General features: G+C 53.0%; 1 protein-coding gene across 1 annotated transcript; it reads right to left on the bottom strand.

The window, feature by feature from the left end:
- Positions 1 to 3,800: 3,800 nt before the first annotated feature.
- ABCD4 (ATP binding cassette subfamily D member 4) lies at positions 3,801 to 23,918 on the bottom strand. Its single transcript, XM_004699030.2, has 19 exons — positions 23,864 to 23,918; positions 17,219 to 17,337; positions 16,930 to 17,057; positions 16,258 to 16,397; positions 14,984 to 15,100; positions 14,563 to 14,688; positions 13,755 to 13,805; positions 11,988 to 12,082; positions 11,596 to 11,717; positions 11,406 to 11,497; positions 11,172 to 11,261; positions 10,368 to 10,573; positions 10,121 to 10,212; positions 9,665 to 9,701; positions 9,064 to 9,113; positions 8,610 to 8,662; positions 7,972 to 8,048; positions 6,802 to 6,917; positions 3,801 to 6,705 (listed from the first exon to the last, which is right to left on the bottom strand). The coding sequence occupies exons 1-19, from the start codon at positions 23,905 to 23,907 to the stop codon at positions 6,637 to 6,639; spliced, it is 1,824 nt and encodes a 607-aa protein (XP_004699087.1). The 5' UTR covers positions 23,908 to 23,918; the 3' UTR covers positions 3,801 to 6,636.

The following is a 23,918-nucleotide window of genomic DNA, read 5'->3' as shown; positions in this document are numbered from 1 at the left end:
AAATCCACCCCTGAACTGTTTCTTGCCTAAAGAGCCCTGCTTTGCATCCCCTCGGCCCTGTGGATTCTGCCCACCCATGCACATGGCCCCAGATGCACTGCCTGCCACGCCGGGCCCTGCCTGAGATGCAGCACCCAGGCCTCAGCAAAAGGCTGCTTCTATGCTCAGGCTGATCCCTCTTCTTGGCGACCAGGGCGTGGGCTTCAGACCCAGGCAAGACTTCTGCTCCACCCCTTCCCAGACGTAGCCCCTCAGCCTCATGTCCTGGCATGGCCACTCTGCCCACAGTTGCCAACTATGTGGCATCAAAACCTAGTACCAATAGGAGCCCAGGCCTTGGTCCTGCCCAGGGACCCCTCTCATAAGGCCTTGGTGGCTCACTGCCCTGGTGGGGAGCCCCAGCCTTCTCCTCAGGTCTCTGTGGCCCTGTGTCTGTCTGTGGTCCGAAAGCATCCAGACTCTCCTGATGAGGGCCCCGCCTTGCTGTGCAAGAACCCTTCCCCTAGCGCTCCCTCCAAAGGATGGCTTTGCATGTGCCCCGCTGTGGAGCAACCCAATCTAGTGGTTCGATGATCACCTAGGAAGCTTAAAGCCATGCCCCAGTGCACTCTGGGCTGTCCCAGGGAAACTGTACCTGGTGTTGGGCTGGAGTTAAAAATATTCATAAGGCTGTAGGCAATCACTGGAAGGAGAGCAAGCCAGGCAGCCTGCAGAAAGTGGAAAGCAAGCAGGGTACACTGCGCATGTGCACCCACTCCCTCTCTCTCTCTCACACACACACACACACACAGCGTCATGCCAGGTGCATGCCATGATGCGTGTCTGTTATAGGAAGATAGACGGCTTAGCCATATTGGATTCAGGCACTGTCTGGAGATGGAGGACCTCTGGGCACCAATGGCCCGTCCCTCCCCAAACTTGTCATAGGAACAACAGTCCCCGATTTCCAGGCCAGGCACAAGACCACCCTCCCAATGACATGCCCCTCTACTACCCACCATCTCTGCAGGGAAGACCTCTTAAAAGATAGGCTTGAGATAGTGAGTTGAAATTTGATTTCTGTATCAAACGTTGATTTCTTCATTCTGTTCAGGGGACTTTCCCCTCAGTTCTTGTCTTTGCTGCCCGTGGGTTAGAAGGGTCAGATGGTAGCCCCTAGTGTGTAAATAGTGTACATACAGCCAGAAGAAAGAAACTTGCTATGGAGGGGTTTGAAATACGAACTAACTGTAATAACTTCTAGGTATTCTCAAGCTGTGATTTCTGTGTCATTTTCTGTAAAGATACAAATAAGAATAAAATTAATGTAAAAACAGCAGGGGAGGGGTCTGGGAGTCCTCCATGGGTGAGGACAGGGTGTGTGTGTGTGCGAATGTGTGCACAAAGTGAGCCCACTGGGTCATTTCCACTCAAAATCACCCAGTTTGTCTTTCTAGAACAGGGCTAGTGGCCTACCTCCATCTAATGGACACTACCCTTCGGTAGCATTTGTCACTGTAACTTGGGGTCCTCCAATTTAAATGCCCCTAAGTTGTGACCTATGTCCCTTTCCTAGCCCCACACAATAATGACATTTACTTTTCTTTCTGGTACTTAAACCAAACTTGCTGCCATCAAGTTGATTCTGACTCATAGCAACCCTATAGGACAGCATAGACCGGCCCCTGTGAGTTTCTGAGACTATAAATCATTGTTTCCCAACTTCTTTGACCTACCATCCCCTTTTCAGGAAAAAAAAAATTAAGCAATGCCCCTGGCAATTAAAAACGTTTTTGCTACAGCCCATAATCCAGGGTAAAGTGCATGTATTGCTTTTGCAGCAACACCTCCCCTCCCCCGCCAATCATTCCAGTGCCCCACCCACACAGGGCAGTATTGCCTACTTTGGGAAACACGGATGTGAATCTTGACAGGAGTAAAAAGCCTCATCTATCTCCCTCCAAGCAGCTGGGGGTTTTGAACTGTTGGCTCTGTGGCTAGCAGCCCAACTTGTACATCCACTACACCCCCAGCGCTCCAGCTGGGGCTCACATCCTTCTGAATCGACCACACTTCTGCAGCTTTGATGACACCAGGGTGCTCCAGAGAACCAGATCTGAACTAAGGGGCTATCCAGAGAGAGAACAACAACAAACGGGAGGGGGAAGGGAGCAAGAGATTGATTAATGTTGAGGAATGGGCTCACATGCTTGTGGTGGGGACTGAGCATCCAAGATGTGTGGGCAGATCCAATCCTTCCCTTGCAGGAAATCTGTTTTTGCTCTTCAGTGCTCCACCCGATTGGCTGACATCCCCCCACAGTACTAAAGGTACCCGAGTGGCTACAGGTCAGCTGATTATAAATGCTAATCACTGGTAAATACTTTCATAGTGACAACTGGACTGGTGTTGGACCAAACAGCTGGGCATCGCTGCCAAGTTGACAGGGAAAATGAGCCGTCACTGTAACCATGTCAGACACACCAACGCTAAGCCTTTCACAGAGGAGGGGAGCAAAGATCAAGGGCAGCAATGAGAGGAAGCCCGCATGAAATTGCCTGCAGGCAGCTGTGACCCGTGGCTTGATGATGTGTGGGACGGAATGACAAGTTGAGGGAGTGCAGCGAGTGGAGACTGCTTAGATTGTTTTTGAGCCTCTGGCTTAAGAGATCTTATAAGATTGTTTCAAATTGGCTCTGATACGGAACTCCCTCTCCGAAGAGCTGCCCAGCCTCAATGGGGAGTGGCCGGTAGCTGGCTGGCCTGTCCCACGTGCCTCAGACTGGATTCTGCGGCAGTCCTCCTGGACCTAGCACCTGGGGGTGGGGCACGGGAGTCTCTGGCTCTCGGTGGTGACAGGAGATCCAAGAGCTTGGTCAGGAAGATCCTGGGAGCTCATGGTCTAGAAATGCCCTTCCCTCCCCATCCCCAATGCCAGCATCCCGGGAAATGAACTTGAGGTCCCCTTCTGTCAGGCCTTCCAATTACCATAGTTTTGGAACATGCCCCCATATGGCAGTTTCCAGATCTGTGGCATTTTGTTGACAAGTACACCTTACCCCCTATGGAGTCCGAGGGTGGTCTGAGTGGTGAACACACTTGCTGATTGAGAAGGTGGAGGTGTGAGTCTGCCCAGATGTGCCATGAAAGAAAGGCCGGGCAATCTACTGGAAGAACGTCAGCCACTGCAAATCCTGTGGAGTGCAGTTCTGCTGCGACAGGGGTGGGAATCGACTTGATGGCAACCAGCTTCCATCCCATCACCACCCCACCCACCCAGCCCGCAGTCTGATTGCTCAGAGGGGGAAGTGTATCTTCTCAACTCCAGAACCGTCCAAGGACCTGACACCCAACACTGCTGAATGGACAAAGGAGTCGGCGTCCTGCCTCTGGTCCACCTATTGCTTACTTATAAACCCATCGTGCATCTGCTCTGTGGGCTGTGCGCTAGGCTGAGATGAGAATTTCTGCTCCCATAGAGGTGTACAACCTAGGAAGCCCAGGGAATAGCTCTCCTCTGTCTTATGTGGTTGCAAGGAGTCAGAACCAGTTCAATGGTAGTGCATTTGGGTTTTGACTTTCGGTATGTTCTTGCAGTGCCTGGTTTCAACAAAAACTAATTCCTCAACCACTCTCTGGAAGCCTGGCAGGTGAACCCAACCAGAGATAGGCCAGAAGATGGGGCTTGGTGGCCTGCTTGAAAACCCTGGGGAGTCGTTCTATGTTGCACCGGTGGTTGGCGGCTAACGACATGTGTCAGGCAGTGGGGCAAGGCACTGAATGAAGGTGCAGGGCAAAGCAGCCCTAGAACAGAGACAGAATTCACGTTAATCACACAAGTAAAAAACTCATATTGCAAATATCTCAAGGATAAAGGAAATTGAGAACGTATAAGGCAACTTGACCTGCCCGGCTCTTGGGCTGAGGTGTTTACCTTTGAGCATGCTCCTAGGTCCTCAGACGGCGCCCACACATCTGCCCGCCAGTCTTCACATGCGGGGACGCTGCGGCGAGGACAGTGGTCAAGGTTCCACACAGGCATTAGAAAGGTTGAGAACCACTGCTCCAAGCGATCTCCACCAGCCCAAGACTCTGACCCCCAAGGTGTAACCTGCTTCAAGATTTCCTTGACATCCCAATGGTATTGAGACCAAAGCTCAGGATGAAGCATGTGTGCTTATACTGTATACTTTCCAGAGAGCCTGTGTGTGAGCGGTGAGGTAACCCGCTACCCAGAATCAAGAATAAAGGTTATTGGCTTGCACCTGCGGCCTGTGGTTTGCCCAAGGTGCTGGAGAGACCCTACCCTAGGCTGGTGTGATCCATAGAATTAGGGATAGGGTGGGAAAAGTGGCCTTGGGGTTGGACTATAGAGAAGACTGTCACCCTGTTCCTAACCACCCCAGCTGGTTTGGCTATCATTTGTGAGGGATGATTCCCCCGTCTTTTCCAACGCACAGACTTGAGTATCGTCCAGGGTATGCTGAGGAGTAAAGGGGTGGGGATGAGGCAGATGATACTTGCTCTTTGGGCTACAGCTTTTTATCTTGAATGGCTTTTGTCCATTGAAGGAGACAAATGGATTCAGGGAAGGGGGTTCGGGGAGGAGCATCCAAGCGTAGAGGCTGAAGGGGAGCTATGGGAAGGGGATGAGGGGAAGGAGAGGTACAACTGGAGGGGAACAGCAGGGTTTCACCAAGTCTTGCCTTGAAGCATGCACTTGAATCCTCCATGACCCCAAGAATCCTTTGGCAGTTTCTCAAGAGTCTCTCGTGGCTTTGGACTTGTTTGGGTGAATGCTGCCGTTGTTAGGAGCCATCTAGTCAGTGACCTTATGTACAGCGGAAGGAAACAATGCCTGGTCCTGCGTGTCCTCGCCATAGTCCGTGTTTGAGCCCATTGCTGCAGCCACGTGCCGGCCCACTGTGTGCAGAGCCGCCTTCTTTCTCACTGCCTCACCGTCCTCCTCTAGGACATGCTGGATCACTGAAGTCCAGCAGTGGTTCAAGACCTCCCACAGCATTACAGCATATGTACAATCGTAGACACCCTTTCTCCTTGAGGTGAGATCACGAACACTCTACAATGTTGCTTTTACGGTCTTCAGGTCCACCTAGACTGGAAGCTCCCCGAGGGAGGAACTGGCTCCATCTTGTTCTCCATGGTAAGGCCCCGACTCCGGAATAGAGCCTGAGACCGCATATGTTCAGCCGGTGTCTGATGGGCCTGCCCTCAGCGGCTGCACGAGTCCACAGTGCAGCTATGCTGCCAGTTACTAACATTCTCCAAGTACAGCTGCCACCGGCTCTCTCTCCCCTTCCGTCTCCATGAGTTTCTTCCAGGTAGGACTCCAGGAGATGGAAGTGAGGGCTAATGGGGTAACATGGACAGAACTTGGTGATGGTGTGGGGGAGCAGGTGGGGTGGGTACATTAAGGATAACCCTCAACTTCTGGCTCCGGCAGCTGTGCGGAGAGGGGGCACTAGAAAAGGCTTTGGGGAAAGATCAGTTCCCTTTGGGGCATGGTGGGTGTGAGGCGCTTTTACGATGTGGGGGTGGATCTGGTGAGCAGAAACTTGAGGAGATGATGACCGATGGATCTGGTGCTGCCCCAATGCCCCCACTTTTCAGAGTGACGAGGGAGGGCCACAGGGATAACATGTCTGTGTAGTTTTATGGGTATTTCCTGTGTATGCCAAGGGTAGAACTCATTTGAAAAATACTCTAAAAAATTTGAAGTGAGTTGCTTTAAAGAAAATGTGCGGCAGTTAGCCTTATAAGCAGCATGCACACCTGATGTGTCAGGAAGGTGGTATGCAGACAGTGGGACTTCGGGGGGCACTGTTCTAGAGCCCAGTAACTCTCCATGCTTTTGAGCTTCCTGGGTTTTGTCTGTCTAATTTATTGCCTAATGTGGACATATTTTTTAAAATTCCAATTCTATTTTAGCTGGCTAAGGGAGAAGGTGCTGATTTTCACTTGGAGTTAAGGAAAGAAAAACAGAAGGGATCTCAGAGGCACTAGTGGCTCAGGCACTCAGCTGGCCAAGGGGAGATGGGAGATGCAGAGAGAAGTGGACTATGAGTAGAGGTTCCAGAAGAGTGGTGAGTGCTGCTCCCTTCCCTCCAAGCTCTTAAATGCAAGTCTGGAGGTGCGATTAAAAAACTAAAGATTCTATCATAGAGGATAGAAAGGAAAAACTGTAACCAAAAATATTTTTTTTCATTTTAACTTTTGAAAAAAATTAAAAATTTAAATGGTTAGTTAATTAAAACTAAAAAAAATCTGGTTACAAATTTAACTGATTTAAGAGCCAAAGATTCCACGATCTCTTGACTACAAGTGTTTCCACTCTGATTCTTCATCACTGTAGATCCCATGCATGGCAGTTTCTCTTTAGAAAACACCATCTGAGGTAAGTTGTAAGTAATTGGCACTTGGGGTCCCCAGTGGGGCTTGCTGAGGCAGCTGGAGGAGCCCCGGGGAAGCCGGAGGCTCTAAGGAGCCCATACCCGGAGGAGCCCACTGCGGCCTGCACCCCGACAGAGCCTGAGAGGGAGCCTGTGCAGGCTCCTTCCCCAGGCAGTCCTGCTCTTTCCCGGGGACTGCTGGCCTCCTGAGCGTGGCTCCGTGTCAGCGGCCACTTCCTTCTGGACTTCATTCTCCTTTGATTCTGGTCAGCTCCCACCTGCCTTCTCCATGGAGTTTCAGAACCCAGGAATGAAACTGCCAGAGACACCAGCACTCAGACGCCAGGCTGCCCTCATGCCGTCCTCTCGGTCACCCTCCTCCCATTAAGAGGCCTCCTCGCAGGCAGGGTACCTTCTCCAGGCTGTGCCGATGGCCCACGCTGATGCATGTCATCCCCAGCTGCTGGCACGTGCGGTACAGCTCACTCTCCACCTCCTCCGTCAGGGCGCTGGTGGCTTCGTCAAGCACTGAGGGCAGACCCAGAAGAACTCAAGGTCCTTGACTTTTCCTCCAGACATGTAGGCGCTTGGGCTGGGCACCTCCACGAGCCTCTCCGCTGCCAGAGAGGCACTGGCCACTCCTTGAGACCACTCCACCCACCAAGTCAGCTTCCCCAAGGATGCTGGAAAGGTCTGTCCTGGCCACCCTCTGCCTGGTACCTCTCCACCTTGGGGCAGAGTCTGCCGGGTATAAAACCACGGCCCTTTGGGCTGACTGCCTGTCCCCAGCTGCTGCGATGGTGGGGACATTACACACAGTAGAACCTATTGGCATGTCTGGAGGCACCCAGCGCCACTGCCCATAGTGAGGGAGTTAGCCTTTATTTGGTACCAGGCAGGGAAGGGCTGAGGGTCTCCCAGGTAGGGTGCAGAGAGATAGGGAGTGAGATAGTTAAGGTTTGTTGTGCCAACCTGGCTGATAAACACATGTGGGGTTCATTGAAGGGCAGAGATAAGTGGCTCGGTGAGCCTCGTCTTTCTAGTTCTCGGGTCTCTTGCTTTCTGATGGTCGGACGAGGGTGCAGCTGCCTTAGCCAGTTCCCTGCTTCATCTGGCAAGGCTCACTTCCTACGAGACATCCCTGAGGAGAAGCCACATGGACCTACCCTGATGCAGCCCTGGGTGCTGGAGCAGCCACGTGGAGACCCCTGCCAATGCTGTGATGCTTACACGCTCACCAATTCGGGCTTTCCTCCTGCAGTCGGCATCATTGCGTGTGTTTTGTGAGATGGTGGAGGACTTTGTGGATTGGTGTTGGGCATATGGGCTAATGTTGGATTTGTGGGCTTGGGCAGCACTGGGTTGGGATGTTTTCTTGATCTGCACTTACCCTTTATATAAAACACTCTCTTACCCATATGAGTTTCTGTGGATTTGTTTCTCTAATGTACCCAGACTAACACAGGGAGTCACAACCAGGTGTACCCTCCACCCCATACACCTTACTTCAAAGCTTGACATGTGCTCGAACTCACGCTGCTGTGTCAGTGAGAGTACACTGCACCTGCAGCACAGGCCTCACCTGCGAACCTGGGCTGCAGGTAGAAGAGCCGGGCGAAGGAGAGTCTCTGCATCTCTCCTGGAGACAGAACGTCATACCTGAGAGAGTGGGTGAAAGGGACGCTGGAAGCCCTGCCCTGCTGGGCTGAGGCTCTGAAGGGACAGGTGACGGTCTGAGAAGGGCCATGAGCATTTGAGACCGGCCTACGCTTGGGCCTGTCTAGATGGAGTCTGGCCGAGAGCTTGTCTGCAGACGGACTGTCATTCCGCTGTCACCCTCGGCCCACTGCCCACAGGGAAGGCCAGCGCCCTGCTCCTGAGGGCAGAAGCTGTGTTTACCAGAGTGGGTGCCCCCACCCACTAGCGGGCACTGGAATAATTGGGGGGTGGGGGGAAGGAACTGCAAAAGCTTTTCCCTGGATTACGGGGTAGAGCACAAACGGTGCTCATTGCCAATGGGGTGCTGAGTGACTTTTCCTTGAAAAGCAGGCAGTAGGCAAGTAAGTTTGGGAACCTATGGCATGCGGCACTCCTTCAATGGACCATCCACACTGCTGGCCTTTGGGGTCAGGAATCACCTCGACCCCTGTGGTCAGGTGGGTCCCCAAGACCCACTGCCTTTGTCAGAGGTCTGCCTCATGCATACCCCAACCTCCTTACCAGTTCCAATCGACCTGCTCGTCCAGGCCCCCTGTCCTGGTCACCAAGCTGGGCTGTAACAGACCCAGAGGCACAATGTCCATACAAGGGCCCTGCTTCTGGGCTCCTAGTCCCACCAGTCACAGGCAGGTCTGGCCCGTGAGCAGCAGGGAGTATTCTATGACTTGCGCTGTTTAGGAATGCGAGAGCAAAGTGACAATAAATGCAGGCCGATGGGGTCAGCTTTGCTGTTGTTTTCAGGTTCTCTAGTGCCCCCACCACCTGTATCTGCCAACAGCCCCACCACTTGGGCCCTGGAGTTCCCACTTAGCTCCTGCACCCCTGGCCCAGGCTCAGACTTCTAGTCCTGGGCTCAGATGGCAGAGCAGGGCTCTCCTAGTGCCCACTCCTGTAATGGGAAGTGAAAGAAACATGGACACCAAGTGGGCTCTGGAGGGTCTCTGCCTCCACGTACCAGGCCTGCCAACTCCAAGAACCGCAGGATCCGTTCATCATCAGTAGAACCTGCAAGGCAGAGGCAGCTTCTTCAGCAACCAGCTCCTTCCAGCTAGCCAGTCACACACGTACGGCCATGATGGCGCTGACCAGGGCCACGAGAAGGGGAGGCCAGGTGAGGCAGGGAGAAAGCATCACCTTTCTATGTCCAATGGGTGGTTTTGCTCAAGGAAGGGCAGCACAAGGAGACAAAGGAAAGGGACAGGCCCCACAAGAGTGGACAGTTGGGGGATGGATGGACCCAACCGGAAGCCAGCAGCTGGCAGAAAACCACACCAAACTCACCGTCATCGGGTAAATTCTGACTCATAGCGACCCTAAAGGACAAGGTCGACCTGCCCTTGTGAGTTTCTGGGACTGTAACTCTTTACAGGATTAGAGAGTCTCATCTTACACCCATGGAGGGGCTGGTGGTTTCAAACTGCTGACCTTGTGGTCAGTAGCCCCGTGTGTAACCACTATGCCACCAGGGTCCCTTCCAAAGACACACATGGGGCCATGGTCAGGCAGAGTGGAAACAACTGAGCTGGGAAGGCATGACCCAGGGGGCCCTAGCTCACCTGAGTCTGGGTAGATCTCCTTCAGGGGATAAATCACCTGAGAAAAGAAAATCCATGCTGGCCTAGGAGGAACGTCGAGGGAGGTCAGCACCTAAGCCCACTTTCCTCTAGAAACACCCCGGAACTGCCAGGAGGCAGCAGGAAACACCTGGCCAGAGGGCCATGGAAGAGTCTGGGGCTGGCAGAGACAGGATAACTAAGGGTAACTAAGACCTTCAGAAGAATCTGAGGGGAGGGTCCCTGGGATTCAAGCCTAGTGCTTAGTGAACAGATGGGATCTGGCCTGCAGCCCCAGGCGTGGCTCAGGTCTACTGGGGCTGAAAGCAATGTTCTTTACACAGGTTGGTCTCAGGCATGGGGCATTTTCACCCCACCCTTTGCCCACCCAGCAACCACATAGCCAGAGGGCCTGCTATGAGAGGATGGGGAAGGGAGGTACCCCCAAACCTGGCTGACCTGCTCGCGAAGGGTCCCGTCGGTGAAGAAGGGCTTCTGAGGCAGAAACAGCACCCCGTGGGGCCCAAAGTCTGCCAGCATCTGCACGGAGCCTGTGGGCCCACAGAACCGTCCACCCTGAGCTGACCCAGAATGGCCCTGCCCTGCCTCTTCCCTCTACCTCCTCATCCCCTCTCCCCCACAAAAAAGGGCAGGGTTGCACCCCAGCCCAGCCCTCCCTAGTCACGGGGGCAGGGGCAGCTCCCACCTTGTGTGCTTGCCCAGAGGCCGCCCAGCGTGCGCAGCAAGGACGTCTTGCCAGTGCCTGTGTTGCCTGTGATGAGCAGGCTCTGGCCATCAGAGATCTTCAGGCCCAGGTCCTTGATGAGGGGCTTGTCAGAGGAGGGGACACAGATGGAGACCCGCTCCAGGATAAACGCTGTGTCTGCTGGCTCTGCTGGCCACCCCGGGGCCCTGGGGTCAGAGAAGGGGCCGGAGTCAGGGAGAGCAGGAGCATGGGAATGTCCAAGACAGGGGCTTCCCCCTCGGGGGCTCACTGCTGGATGGAGGTGCGGGTGGGGCAGAGCCTGCTCATGACTGGTGCTAATTCCCTACAGCACCAGAGCCTCCTAGAAACACTCGTGTCTGGCCGATGAGGAAACCCCGAGTTGAGTCAGGTGCTCAGTAACCTGCCCAGAGGGCCAGGAGGGGAGGAGGAGGAGGAGGTAATGGAGAGGAGGAAGAGGAGGAGGAGGAGGAAAAGGAGAGGAGGAAGAGGAGGAGGAGGAAAAGTAGAGGCACAGAGGGTCACTCCCCAGACTTCTGTTTTGGTATCTGCGTCCAGCAGAAGGCTTCCGCCAGCTGGAGGAGGACGCACAAGAACACAAATGGATGCTGGGCCAGCAGCATGGACTGTCAGCTCTCACAATGGGTTCCCATGAGATGAGATTTCTTTCAATCCTCCGAGTTCTTCCACTGGCTGGGGCAGCAGGGAGGGGCTCTAGGGCCACCAGGTGATGGCAGATGGACCCTCTCCACTACCGCCTCCCTTCCCTGGCAGCCCCGTGCTCACCTGTCTGAGTCCCACTTGCTCTCATCCAGGTCTTCAGAGTCCTGCGACTTCAGGGACATGTCCAGCAGGGTCTCCTGCAGCTCCCCAATCCTGGGCCAGAATTAACACCTGAGCCAGGACCTGGGGTGGGGGGGTAGGGGTGGCAGGCGAAGACCAGGCCCCGGGTACTGTCTGATGACCACTAGGGTATGGCATGCTGTGCCTTCTATCATTCCCCGGCTTCCCCCGGCTCACCTGTGCGTGTAGCCAGCCACATCCGAGAGCGTGGTGGAGAGGTCGATGAGGCGGCTAAAGCAGCTGATGAGGTAAATGCACACAAAGGCATTCTGGACAAGACGATACCAGTCATCACCAGGCTCAGAGCTGGACACTGGGCCACAGGGGGGAGGGGCAGGCCTGAGGGGCCACCGGGAGGGTGCCTCACCTTGCTGACCAGGGCACTAAGCTCCGTGGGGCTCAGGTCTCCATAGAACCCACTGAAAATGGGGATTGCAATGACAACGTAGCTCAGGATGCTGCCCAGATAGTCAAAAGTGTTGATGCCAACTGTAGAAGACAGACTGAGTCAAGAGACCTGGGCTGCTCAGGGGTTCTGCAGGGGACAGAGCTCCTGGGGTGGGGAGCAAGAAGCTGGGCAGGCAGGTAGGTGTGTGTACAAGCTTGTCCCTGGATCCTCATTCTCCTGAGAATTCTCACAGCAAAGGCAGTGGCTCCCCTGGTGCCTCCAGAGGGAAAACACCCCACAAGTGAGAGGAAGTAGGAGATGAGAGGTGGGAAGGGGACCCATCTCCTGGCTCCCAGGCTCCATCCACCTACTGTACAGCCAGAGCTCCTTGGCCATCAGCTCCCTCTGAGTCTGCAGGAGCCTCTGCAGCCTGCGGTCCGTCCTCATGTGCTCCACGTGCCCTGCTCTGCCAAGAAAGGCGGCGGACAGAGCCTTAGCCAGGCCAGGGGAACCCCTGACCCCTCAGCACATCCTCCTTTAGGTATCACACCCCGCTGAGGACCTAGAACCCATTCATTGCTGCCTGCGTTTCAGCGTCCTGTGTGCAAAAGAACAGGCACTCGAGCAGACAGGGCTAACCTCGTGGCTCTGGCCAGTCACTAGCTGTGGGGCACGGACAGGCTACTTCAGCCTCGGCATCTCTGTTTTCTCATCCGCAAACTGGAGCTAGTGACAGCCACATGGTAGGCCGTTAGTAGTTGCCATTGAGTGGATTCGGACTCATGGTAATGCCACATGGGCAGAAGCGTTTACAGCTGTGACCTTATGGGTAGCTGGGACCACCCATCTTTGGCCAGTAGTCAAGCACCGAACTGTCTGTGCCACCCAGGGATACCCAGCAAGATGGCAGATTAAGTGCTAGAGTTCTGCATATGAAATGCCAGGCACACAAAGGGCCCGCCGTGGTTCAATGAGTGTGCAGTGAGCGGCCCCTCGTGCCAGGCTCTGTGCTTACTGAGCACCCCTGATGGAGACCCCTAGTGAGTCAGGGCTTTCAATGCTGATTTGGGGGAAGCAGATCATCAGGCCTTTCTTTGGAGGCACTAGGTGGACTCCCATCTCCACCTTTCTGGATAGCAGCCAGGCAGGGGATCTGTTTGCACTCTCGAGACTCCGGGTTTTGTTAGCTAGGAGGGGGGGAGGGGTTGAGACATCCTTCTGACAGGGTCAGGCAGGTGCATTGCATTCTCCCCGAAGTCTGGGACGTGCTACACCAGACAGGTCTGCCCATCAAGGGAGCCTGAAAAAGCTCCCTGGGGAAAACGGCCTGGGGCTTCAAGGGCGGCAGAAATTCTCCACCAGAAAAAACGGAGGCAGGAGAGAGCGTCACTTAGGAGGCTGTCAGATTTTACAGACAAGGGCACACAGGCGGCAGGAAAACCTGTCAGGATCGCAGGGCAGGAATCTGCTGGTCCCACGGGCTTTCTGAGCCAAGACTGCAGATGCCATACGCCTAGCCCTGCCCATCCTGGTGTTTTGGTGCCCCCAAGTGGTAGAAGCTGCAAACTGCAGCAGAGACTGACAGGCCAACAAAAGTCCCAGGGCCCTTGGGTCCACACACATGTGATCCAAGGAGTGGCTTCATAGCTTAGACCTTTGGGCCCAAGTTATCAGTTAGAACGCTGATCCCAGAGGCCTCCACTGTCAGGGACTCACTGCCCCGAAGGAAGGGAAGGGATTTCCCAGCACCACTGGACAGCAGCTGAGTGAGGGGAGCAGGCCAGAAGACCATTGAGCAGACAGGCTGAGGGAGTGCCGCCCAGGCCTCAGCAAGCTGATGGGGCTTCCGCTCACATCATTCTTTCAACAAGTTTAGAGCCCCTCTCAGTCAGCCACTAGGACGAACACCACCAGCTGTCTGAGGAGGTCAGCACATAAGCCCAGCCCACCATCCCCCAGAAACAGCTTTAGAATCAACCTTTGGACTAGGGTAAGCAGACAAGGTCAGAGAGGTACAGTGGGAGGCTCACGAAAGTGTAAGAGCACTCAGCCCTCAGCTCGGGGACAAAGCCTGGTGGCTGTGGTGGTGGTAGGTGGGCAGTGGCCGACGTCCTGTCCGTGGGTGCCAGCTGACCTACCTGTAGAAAGCGGCAGGCTCTGCGTTCACCCGGATCTGCATGTGCTTGAACCTGGACAGACCAAAGGAAGCATGCTGGTGACAGGGGAACACAGAGAGGGACCAGGCGCCACCTCAAAACTGCAGCTGTCATCGTCCCATGGGGGATAGGGGTGGGGGCCGCATGGCAGGAGCTCCAGAGCTAGGGCCTGACCCCACCTTTCCCCGAGGAGGGCGTGCCACAGCCCATAGCACCTTGTGCACTCAGGGCCAGGCCTGGACATGGACAAGCAGCAAGGGGCAGTGGCTGGCCTAGGCCTTCCAGGGCCACACTGATCCAACACACGGTGGTTGGCGCGGAAGCATGCCAAGTGGCTAAGGGATGATGACAAAGGCCAAGCAGACACTGTTCTCAAAGCTTCTCATGTATCATCTCACGGATCCCCACCACAATCGGCTCAGTAGGCACAGCACAGCCCCGTTTTCCAGATGAGGACACCACACTTAGAGAGGGCAAGGACCTCACCCAGGATCAACAGGGTGATGCCAGCTGTTCTCCACTCCCATTCCCTTTGCCGCCAAACCAAGGCCAAACTCACCACCACCAGCTGATGCTGACTCGGCGACCCTGTAGGACAGGGCGGAAGTGCCCTGTGGGTTTCTGAGACTGTGACTCCTTACAGGAGCAGACAGCCCTGTCTTTCTCCCGAGAAGCGGCTGGTGTTTTCACACTGCTGACCTTGCAGTTAGCAGCCCAGTGAGTAACCACGACACCACCCAGGTCCCCCCTTTGTCAAAGGCCTGCACAAAAGCTCGAGCAAGAGGCGCACCTGAAATCCCCTTCCAGCTTCTCCTGCTGCACCAGCTTCGCCACAATGGGGCCCATCAGAGTTCTGTTCACCGTGGTCCCCAAGAGGAAGTACCCGAAGATGCTCACAGGCCCGAGCCAGCCGGTGCTACCAACCAGAAAGAGACCTCATCCCCGCGTCCTCCAGGCAGCTTGTCCCATCTCCACAGGCCTCCCGAGTGGGGACATCTGGCACCTGCTCTAAGCCATCAGGGCACCAAGCTCTTGTGATAAACACCATGGGGCCAAAGGCAGAGAAGGAGCCCGAGTGTGCAAGGCATGCAGACTTCCTGAGGTGGAGAGGGGAAGAGGGACAGGGAGCACCTCCCGGACTCTGACCTGAGAGCTGACTCAGCCCGGCCTGTGAGCCGTGACCAGGCTGGTGGGGGAAGGGGTGGAGTTACCTCTGGAAGCACTGGTAGGTGTAGTAACCGAGAGTAAAGGGGGAGATGATCAGCTGCCCGGCCATGGTGCTGAGCTGCCGGCAGAACCGCTCCACGTCCTGGCTGATGCGCTGGTCCCTGAAGACAAGGACATGGGGGAATCGGGGTGAAGGGGCTGGGAACAAGGAGACTGCATCACATGACCTCTTATCCAGCCATGCCCTAGGGAAGATGGTGCTAGACAAAGGATAGTCCCAAGAGGCTTTAGGACAGCGGTTCTCAACCTGTGGGTTGTCACCCCTTTGGGGGTCAAACGACCCTATCACAGGGGTCGCCTAATACATCCTGCGTATCAGATATTTATATTACGATTCATAACAGTAACAAAATTACAGTGACGAAGTAGCAACAAAAATAATTTGATGGTTGGGGGTCACCACAACATGAGGAACTATATGAAAGGGTCACGACATTAGGAAGGTTGAGAACCACTGCACTAAGAGGTGGGGTCATGGGGCCGAGGCAGCAGCCTGGCCAGGGGAAAGGTCCCACTGGACAACAGTGCTCGCTGGGAGGGTAAAGGGTAGACCTCACATGTTCCATGTCACCACCTGAGCCACACGAACTCCTATTCCTCATGCAAGATGTGATGCTGGGTAAGTCACGCGTAGCCTCTGGGCCTCCGTTTGCTCAGCTGTAACACCTCCTATGTGCCAGGCATGGCACTGGGCACCCAACATGAATGGTGCCATTTTAGCCTGACTCCCTCCTCTGAGAAAGGGCTGTCAGCCCATGGTACAGACGGGGAAGCTGGGGCTTAGTGAACATGAGTGCTATAAACCGGGAGGTGACAGCATGGGGACTGGAACCTGAGAATGAATCCCACACAGGACTGAGGATCCCAGCAGCGGTGTGCCGGTACTTCTGGCATGGAAGCTTCCTTCAGACGAAGCAAGTCCAGGACACAAAGTGGACAACAGGGAGCTGTCCCCAAGCCCTGGCCCCTGCTTTCCAGCTCTCAGTAATCTCCATGGGGCCCACCACCAGGTTCTCTAGGGTAAGCGGTTATGCATTGGGCTGCTAGTCTTGAGGATAACAGTTCAAACCACCAGCTGCTCTGAGGGAGAAAGAGGAGGCTTTCTCCTCCTGTAAAAGAATCAGTCTCGGAAACCCACAGGGGAGGGGCAGTTCTACCCTGCCCTATGGGCCATTATGAGTTGGCATAAACTCGATGGCAGTGTTTGAGAAGCCAGGTGGGGGGCCCCTGGACTGGGGTGGGGAGGGCTGGTGCCTACGGGTTATCGATGTCATCTCGCAGCACGTTGAGGGTGTAGTACACGCGGCCCTGGAAGTAGAGGCGATGCAGGTACTCGGTAAGGTCCTTCCTCCAGCTCACGTAGAGCAGGTTACAGATGAACTGGTCAAAGCTCTTGAGCTGCGCAGTAAGGGGTAGGGGTGGAGATGGCTTCCTGCACGCCTTGGCTCAGAGGCAGCCTCTGCCACCAGTTCCCCTCCCACCCCTTCTCCAGAGTGGAGTTCTCTGTCCAGTCAGTACTTAGTTTGTTGGATGTGTCGGCTCCTGGGCTTTGCCTTCCTCATTCACTCCTGTGTTCAGCCCTCCAGCCCCTTCCTGAATTCCTTCTCGGTCTCCCCTGAGAGCTGCTCGAGGCTGGGCACGGCCTCTGCCCCACCCCCACCCCCACCCCCAAAGCCTGGAGCGGGGCCTTCACATACAGGTGCTTCCTGTCCAATGGCCTATTACGGTCTGGCCAAAAGTGTGGGGAGGAAGAGCCTCTTCATGCACCCTCACCGGGCACCTATGCTAGGCATCAGGGCAACAACTAAGCTCTTGGCATGGCCAGGAGACAGACAACTACAAGGGCAGGAGGAGCCCTATGGCTCTGTCCCACCAGCCTTCCTCTCAGGAGTCCTGTAGGAAGAGATGCAGGGAGACAGGGAGACCTTACCGTGGAGTTGAGGACGATGAGCACAACTGCCAAGAATGTCAGGCTCTGAAACCCGTCGGCATCTTTGGTCCCGAGGACCTGGTAGTACTGGCTGGGGACCAAGCCGACCTGGTAGATCACCAGTTGTTCTGGTGGCAGCGGCGGTGGCAGCAGTGGAGGAGTCAGAAAGCAGTGATGAGGAGTGAGAATAGGAGGTCCTGGGTCCCTGCCTCCCTACCCCCCCACCCCTCCGAGAGAAGGGCAAGGACTCCCAAACCAGGGCTGCCCTTCCCCTGCATCACTCACTCACCCAGCAGGGCCACACAGAGCAGGGTCAGGAACATCAAGGCATTCTGGGATGACCAAGAGGGAAACAAAACCTTCTGTATCTGCAGGAACCGCTGGAGGAAGTGCAGGCCTAACCTGGGCCTGAAGGGAGAAAGAGAAGCAGAGGGAAGCCCCCGAGGCAGGTGAGCCGGAGAGAGCACTGGGCAGGTTTGTTCACGTTGCTCTGTTGGGGAGCCTAGAAGGTTCTTTAAGTTGATAAAGGCTGGAAGAGGTTACTGACTGACAGCTCAAACAGGTCAATAAGACTTTGGCTGCATGCTTTCTATGGTGCACAACCAGGGGAAAGAGGCCCCCTCGAGCAAAGGTTTTAAGATCCTGCCAGGCTAGAGCAGCGGTTCTCAACATGTGGGTGGTGACCCCTTTGGGGGTCAAATGACCCTGTCACAGGGGTTGCCCGATTCATAACAGTAGCAAAATTAGTTATGAAGTAGCAACAAAAGGGACTCGGGGAGGAGACAAGTCAGCATGCAGTGTAGCAACAATGAAACATACCACTTTCCTCTAATGCTTAAATGCTTCCTCCTCCGTGATCCCAATTCTACCTTACAAATCCGGCTAGACCAGAGGATGTACACTGACTGGTACATATAGGAACTGGAAACACACAGAATCCAGGGCAGATGATCCTTTCAGGACCAGTGGTGAGAGTGGCAATACCGGAGGGTGGATGGAAGGTGGGGTAGAAAGGGAGAACCAATTATAAGGATCTACATATAACCTCCTCCCTGGGGGACCAACAACAGAAAGGTGGGTGAAGGGAGATGTCGGACAGTGTAAGACATGACAAAATAATAATAATTTATAAATTATCAAGGGTTCATGAAGGATGGGGGAGCGGGGAGGGAGGAGGAAAAATAAGGAGCTCATATCAAGGGCGTAAGTGGAGAGCAAATATTTTGAGAATGATGAAGGCAACGAATGTACAAATGTGCTTGACACAATTGATGTATATATAGATTGTGATGAGTTGTATGAGCCCACAATAAAATGATTAAAAAATAATAATTATGATCTACATATAACCTTCTTCCTGGGGGACGGACAGTGGAGAAGTGGGTGAAGGGAGATGTTGGACGGTGTAAGATATGACAAAATAATAATAATTTATAATTTATCAAGGGTTCATGGGGGAGAGGGGAGCAGGGAAGGAGGAGGTAAAATATGAGGAGCTGATACCAAGGGCTCAAGTAGAAAGCAAATGTTTTGAGAATGATGATGGCAATAAATGTACAAATGTGCTTGACACAATGGATGGATGTATGGATTGTGATAAGAGTTGTATGAGCCCCCAAAAAAATGATTAAAAAATAATAATTTTATAGTTGGGGGATCACAACATGAAGCACTGTATTAAAGGGTTGTGGCATTATGAAGGTTGAGAACCACTGGGCTAGAGCAAAAGAAAGCAATGTGGCAAGAGCAGTGTGTTAGTTGGGGTTCTTTAGAGCAGGGGTCCTCAAAATGCGGCCGCTGAGGACATTTATCCTGTCCACCGGGTGTTTTTTGACCCATTTGTTTTTTTACTTCAAAATAAGATATGTGCAGTGTGCATAGGAATTAGTTCATAGTTTTAGTTTTTTTTTAACTATAGTCTGGCCCTGCAACGGGTCTGAGGGACAGTGAACTGGCCCCCTATTTAAAAAGTTTGAGGACCCCTGAAAACCAGGCTGGCACAATAACCCTAACCATCACAAGCATTAAAAGGGAGGAGATGAAATCATGACTTGCGGATGATTTGATCTTGCATGACACAGGACATGCAAGCAAACCAAGGAAACTGTTGGAAAGGACAGCCGTGTTAGACAATGTTTCTAGAGACAGATTAACAGACAGGGTCAACAACCTGCAACTAACAACAACCTGCCAGCCATTACCAACTGGAAATAGGGACAATGAAATGGTACTAACCAAAGTCGGAAAAGTATAGGAAAGCTCCGACACACCCAAGAATTCATTTTTAGGAAAGAAGACTGAAATGGGCAGAAATGGCCCGACTCACTATTACAAACAATTCCACGCTAACTAACCAAACATTGCCAAACTCATTGCTATGGAGGGGATGCCGATTCCTAGCGACCCTCTAAGACAGGGCAGAACTACCCCTGTGAGTTTCCCAGACGCTAACTCTTTATGGGAGTGCAGTCCCATCTTTCTCCAGAGGAATGGCTGGTGGTTTCGAACTGCTGACCTTGCAGTTAGTATCCCTAAGTGTGGCCACGGCACCGCCAGGGCTCCCTGTAGGAAGCCAACACATAGGCAGTATGCCACCTGGACTCCTAGTTTAACAGTCGTTGTCAAGACACACAATCAAATGCCAATCAAAAACCTAGCAGGACTTCTCAAAGATGCCTGAAGAGTTTAGGGTAGTTTTCTGGAATAGGGAAGGGAGAGTACAAGTCATCAGATAGGGACAGAGTAATGACGAAGGGTGGTAGTAACGCAGGAACAAAAAGACCCATGGAACTGAGAGACAGGAACATAGGTCTATGCTTATACAGGCACATGACCAAGAAAGGGCACCTTACTACTACTACTTGCCAGCACGTATTAAACACACACTATGTAAGGAAGGCTTCCGTGAGCCGGTGCATCTGAATGATGGTCTTGTTGAAGAATGTTGGAAGTTCCATGGACGACCAGAACAGATGTGTCTTGGGAGAGATACAACCGGAAGGCTCCTTACAAGTGAGGATGATAAGACTGCATTTCACGTGCCTGGGACACGTTATCAGAAGAGACCAGTCCTGGGAGAAGGACATCATGCTTGGTAAAGTAGATGGTCAGCGAAAAAGAGGGAGGCCCTCAAAGGGATCAATTGACACAGTGGCTCCAACCAGCGACTCAACACAATGGTGAGGGTGGTGCAGGCCCGGGCAGTGCTTCATTCGGTTGTGCACAACGCCACCTAACAACTCATGTACCCAGACCTGTTCTAGGTGCTTTACATGTATTAACTCATTTAATCCTCACGATCCTCAGCGACGTAGACCAGATATTTACTTACAGATGAGGACATATGCAAACTTACCCGACCACCCATCGAGTTAGGGCTTGTACATAATGCAGTCTGCGTTCTTTACAGCTACATTGTACAGCTTCTCTAGTTACCAACAGAACTGATCTCTTATTCTAATTTTACTGGGATCAAATGTAGATATAGAGTTTGCCATTTTAACCGTACAATTCCACAACATTATTCACCAGGTTGTACTACCACCACGATTCATTTCCACAAGCTTCACCAGACTACAAACTTGGTACGTGGTCAGTGATGACTTCTGCCCTCTCCTCCCTGCAGTCCCTGATAAGCATGAATAAACATTTGTCTCTATGCACCTGTCTACTGTAGCTGCTTAATGTAAGTGGGGTCATACAGGACTTGTCTTTTTGTGCCTGACATCTGTCACTCAGCATACACTGTTTTCAAGGTTCCCACACATCATCACACGTACCAGGACTTCACTTCTCTTTGTGGCAGATTAAAATTCCATTGTGGGTTTGAGGGGGGACCCTCCCAAATTCCACGGATCTTTTAAAACTCAGTTTGCCCCCAAACTCCCCAAACCCCTTCTAGAAACCGCATTTTGTTTGTCTAGTCATCTGTGAATGATTATACCCATCAGAGAGTGTCTCCTTCTGTGAGGGAACTTTTTCCTGACCTTCTTATCGTCCTGGACTCATCTATAGCTGTCCTTTGGTGATTAGATGATCTCTCTCAGCGTAACACCCGCCAGGTTCATCCGTTCTCTCAAATGCCTCATCATGATTCTCTCATGCAGTCTAGTATTCTAGTGTGTATAAGCACCATGCTGTACGCGGTTGGGCACGTTAGGTTGTTTCCATAGTTTGGCTAGAATGGATAAAGTGAGGAGGGATGTTAACCAACTCCACCAAACTCACTGCCATCAAGCTGATTCTGACTCACAGCGACCCTACAGGAAGGGCTAGAACTGCCTTGGTGGGTTTCGGAGACTGTACATTTTCACGGGACTCGAAAATCTGATTTCTCTCCCTCAGAGCAGCTGGTGGTTTTAAAGTGCTGACCTTGCGGTTAGCGGCCCAATGGGTAGCCCCTTATGAACCCAGGCTCCTAGAGGAATGAACATAGGTATGTATATAGCTATTCATGTCACAGCTCTTATTTCCTACTACTCGGGGTCTTCTAATTCCATTTCCTATGGCCTTAGCCCCCTCGGACAATCCGGGTAGTGGGACGGCTGGATCATTAGGGTAACTCTCGTTCTAATCTTTTCAGGAAGTTCTCTAACGTGGTCTCCGTGGTGGTTGTATCACTTTGCAGTCCACTATACAAATAAACTTTTAAAACACCACATGGATTCAACACTTTGGCGTGAAGGGCTTTGGGAAGTGTGAGTGGTTTGGAGCGACTGCGCTGCAGCAGAGGGACCCTCTGGGGTTGCCAGGAGTTGGACTCAGCTCTAGGGCAACAAGCTTGGGTTTTCTCTCTCGTTTCCTTTTCGAATGGTGTTGAAATGGTGAGGGATGTCTCACATAGGAGCCGAGACTTACACATTATAAGGGGCTGGGGGGTGCATGAAATTGGCTAAATAAGAAGTAAATATTTTTGTTTACCCCACTGCCATGGATTAAGTTAAAACTTGGAAAAAGTACTTACAGAATGCAAAAGCAACAAGAGGTTAACATATGGACCATAAAAGGAAGCCCAGTTAAATCACATGACAGGAAGTCCACAGAAAAGGAAAAAATGATATATAAGCAGGCAACTCAAACAGGAAAACCCAAAGAAGTAAGAAAAAAGAAAAATCAACCCACTGCCACAGAGTCGATTCCAACTCACACCAGGGCACCACCTAATTATACCCATCAGATTGGTGTTTTTTTAAATTTAAAAACAAATGGCAACAAGTTTTGGGGTGGTATGAGGAAATAGCCTTTCTACACCACTGGTGGGACGTGTTAAACCGGTCTGGCTATTCCAGAGTACCATCTACCAGAATTAGGTATGACCCCCCCCCCAAAAATTAAAAACAACAACAACGAAAAAACTACTGCTGTCAAGTCAATGCCACCTCACAGTGACCCTAGGAGTGGAACTGCAACCCAGGTTTCCGCGGCTGCAAATCCTTCTGGAAGCAGGCTGCTTCAACTTTCTCCCAGGGAGTGAGCGGCTGTGGGTTTGAACCACTGACCCACTGCACACTGGGGCTCCACCAGAGGATGCATCACCCAGAAAAACTCACCTCTTCCCACGGAGAGAAAAGTGCCAGATGGAGGTGGTGGTGGTGGTGGTGAGGAAATGGAAGCCATCTAGGCATCCACCACCAGGGGACCGAGTGAGGATTTTATTGATTGATCGCAGGGGGTCAGGTCATGAATGTGGCAGCAGGTCAGAAGTTTAAAATGAGATTTACCTACAGCAGCATATTTACGGTACAAGTTTCAAGACAATAATGGTGTGTGCTCACTATTATCTAAACTTGGTGGTTTGATCTCACCCCGTGGAACCACGGGAGAAAGGCCTGGCAACCTGCCCCTGGAGATTACAGCCGTGAGAAAACCCCACTGAGCAATTCTACTCGGGAACACCTGGGGTCATCATGAGTAGAACAGACTTAACCGGAAAAGGGTTATCCCTAACAAAGGAGGAATAGAAGAGATTTTCAAATATTCACAGTATATTGTCATTTATAAGAATTCAAACCCACATTGGCTAGGGTGGTGGCCCCTAGGCTGGCATTCTAACCCTCCCAGACGTTCCACGGGAAAACAATCTGGCAATTGCACCCAGGAAGCTGATAATCAAACCAAGCTCACTTCGTTCCAATTTAAAGCAATTCTCTCTAGGTCTCCACCTGTGACCTCCTCAGAAAGATTACAGCCTCGGTAACCCTGTGGGCACTCCTACACTTTCTTTTCCCAGGTGTTAGTATCGGCTTGAAGGCATTTAACCACAAAATGTATTTTTTCAAGGTACTGCGTACACAGACTTTAAACCAAAAAACGCACTGCCATCTTGTTGTTGCAAACCCAAACCCACCCTAAGAGGTCAGGGTGGAACGGCTCCTCCGAATGTCCGAGAAAGTACCTCTTTTCCAGAGAAGAAAGCCCCGTTTCTCCCGCGGAGCGGCTAGTGGTTTCAAACTGCTGACCTTGCAGTTGGTGGCCCAATGCGAAACCACGACGCCACCACCAAGGTTCCTCCGAACTTTTACAGTCCAGCAAAGTGGACTGTAAAGACAGTCATTTAAAGGCACCTCGGTGGGTGTCTGACAAGAAGAGAGAAATGGGATTGAGAAGAAGGAAGGTGGGAAGATAAACCGGAGACCTTGCGCTGACTCCCGTAATGTCCAAAGAACGGAGAGGAACAAACAAAACAGCAGTCCGAGAGCGGACCCCACACGGCCCGCAGCCGGGATGCCGGGGACGGCGGGGTCGAGGGTCAGTGCCGGTGCCAGCGGCCTCGCTGGGCGGCGGGCGCCCCTCGGGGGCTCCGCGCTCGGCGGCCACTGAAGCCCGGTGCTGGCGCCAGGAACGCGGAGTGGGGCTGGAGCGCCCTCTCCGCAGAGTCCCGAGGAGGCTGTCCGCGGCCCGGCCCTCCCCTCCGTTCCCGCGCCGACCCGCTCACCTCGCTCCCGCCCCGGGCGCCGCCGCCGCCGCCCGGACAGCCATGACCCACGACC

The sequence above is a fragment of the Echinops telfairi genome, unplaced genomic scaffold (genome assembly GCF_000313985.2).
Source record: "Echinops telfairi isolate 266 unplaced genomic scaffold, ASM31398v2 ScPeMD7_18;HRSCAF=68, whole genome shotgun sequence".
Classification (NCBI taxonomy): Eukaryota; Metazoa; Chordata; class Mammalia; order Afrosoricida; family Tenrecidae; genus Echinops; species Echinops telfairi.
This window is presented reverse-complemented; position numbering and strand designations above follow the sequence as displayed.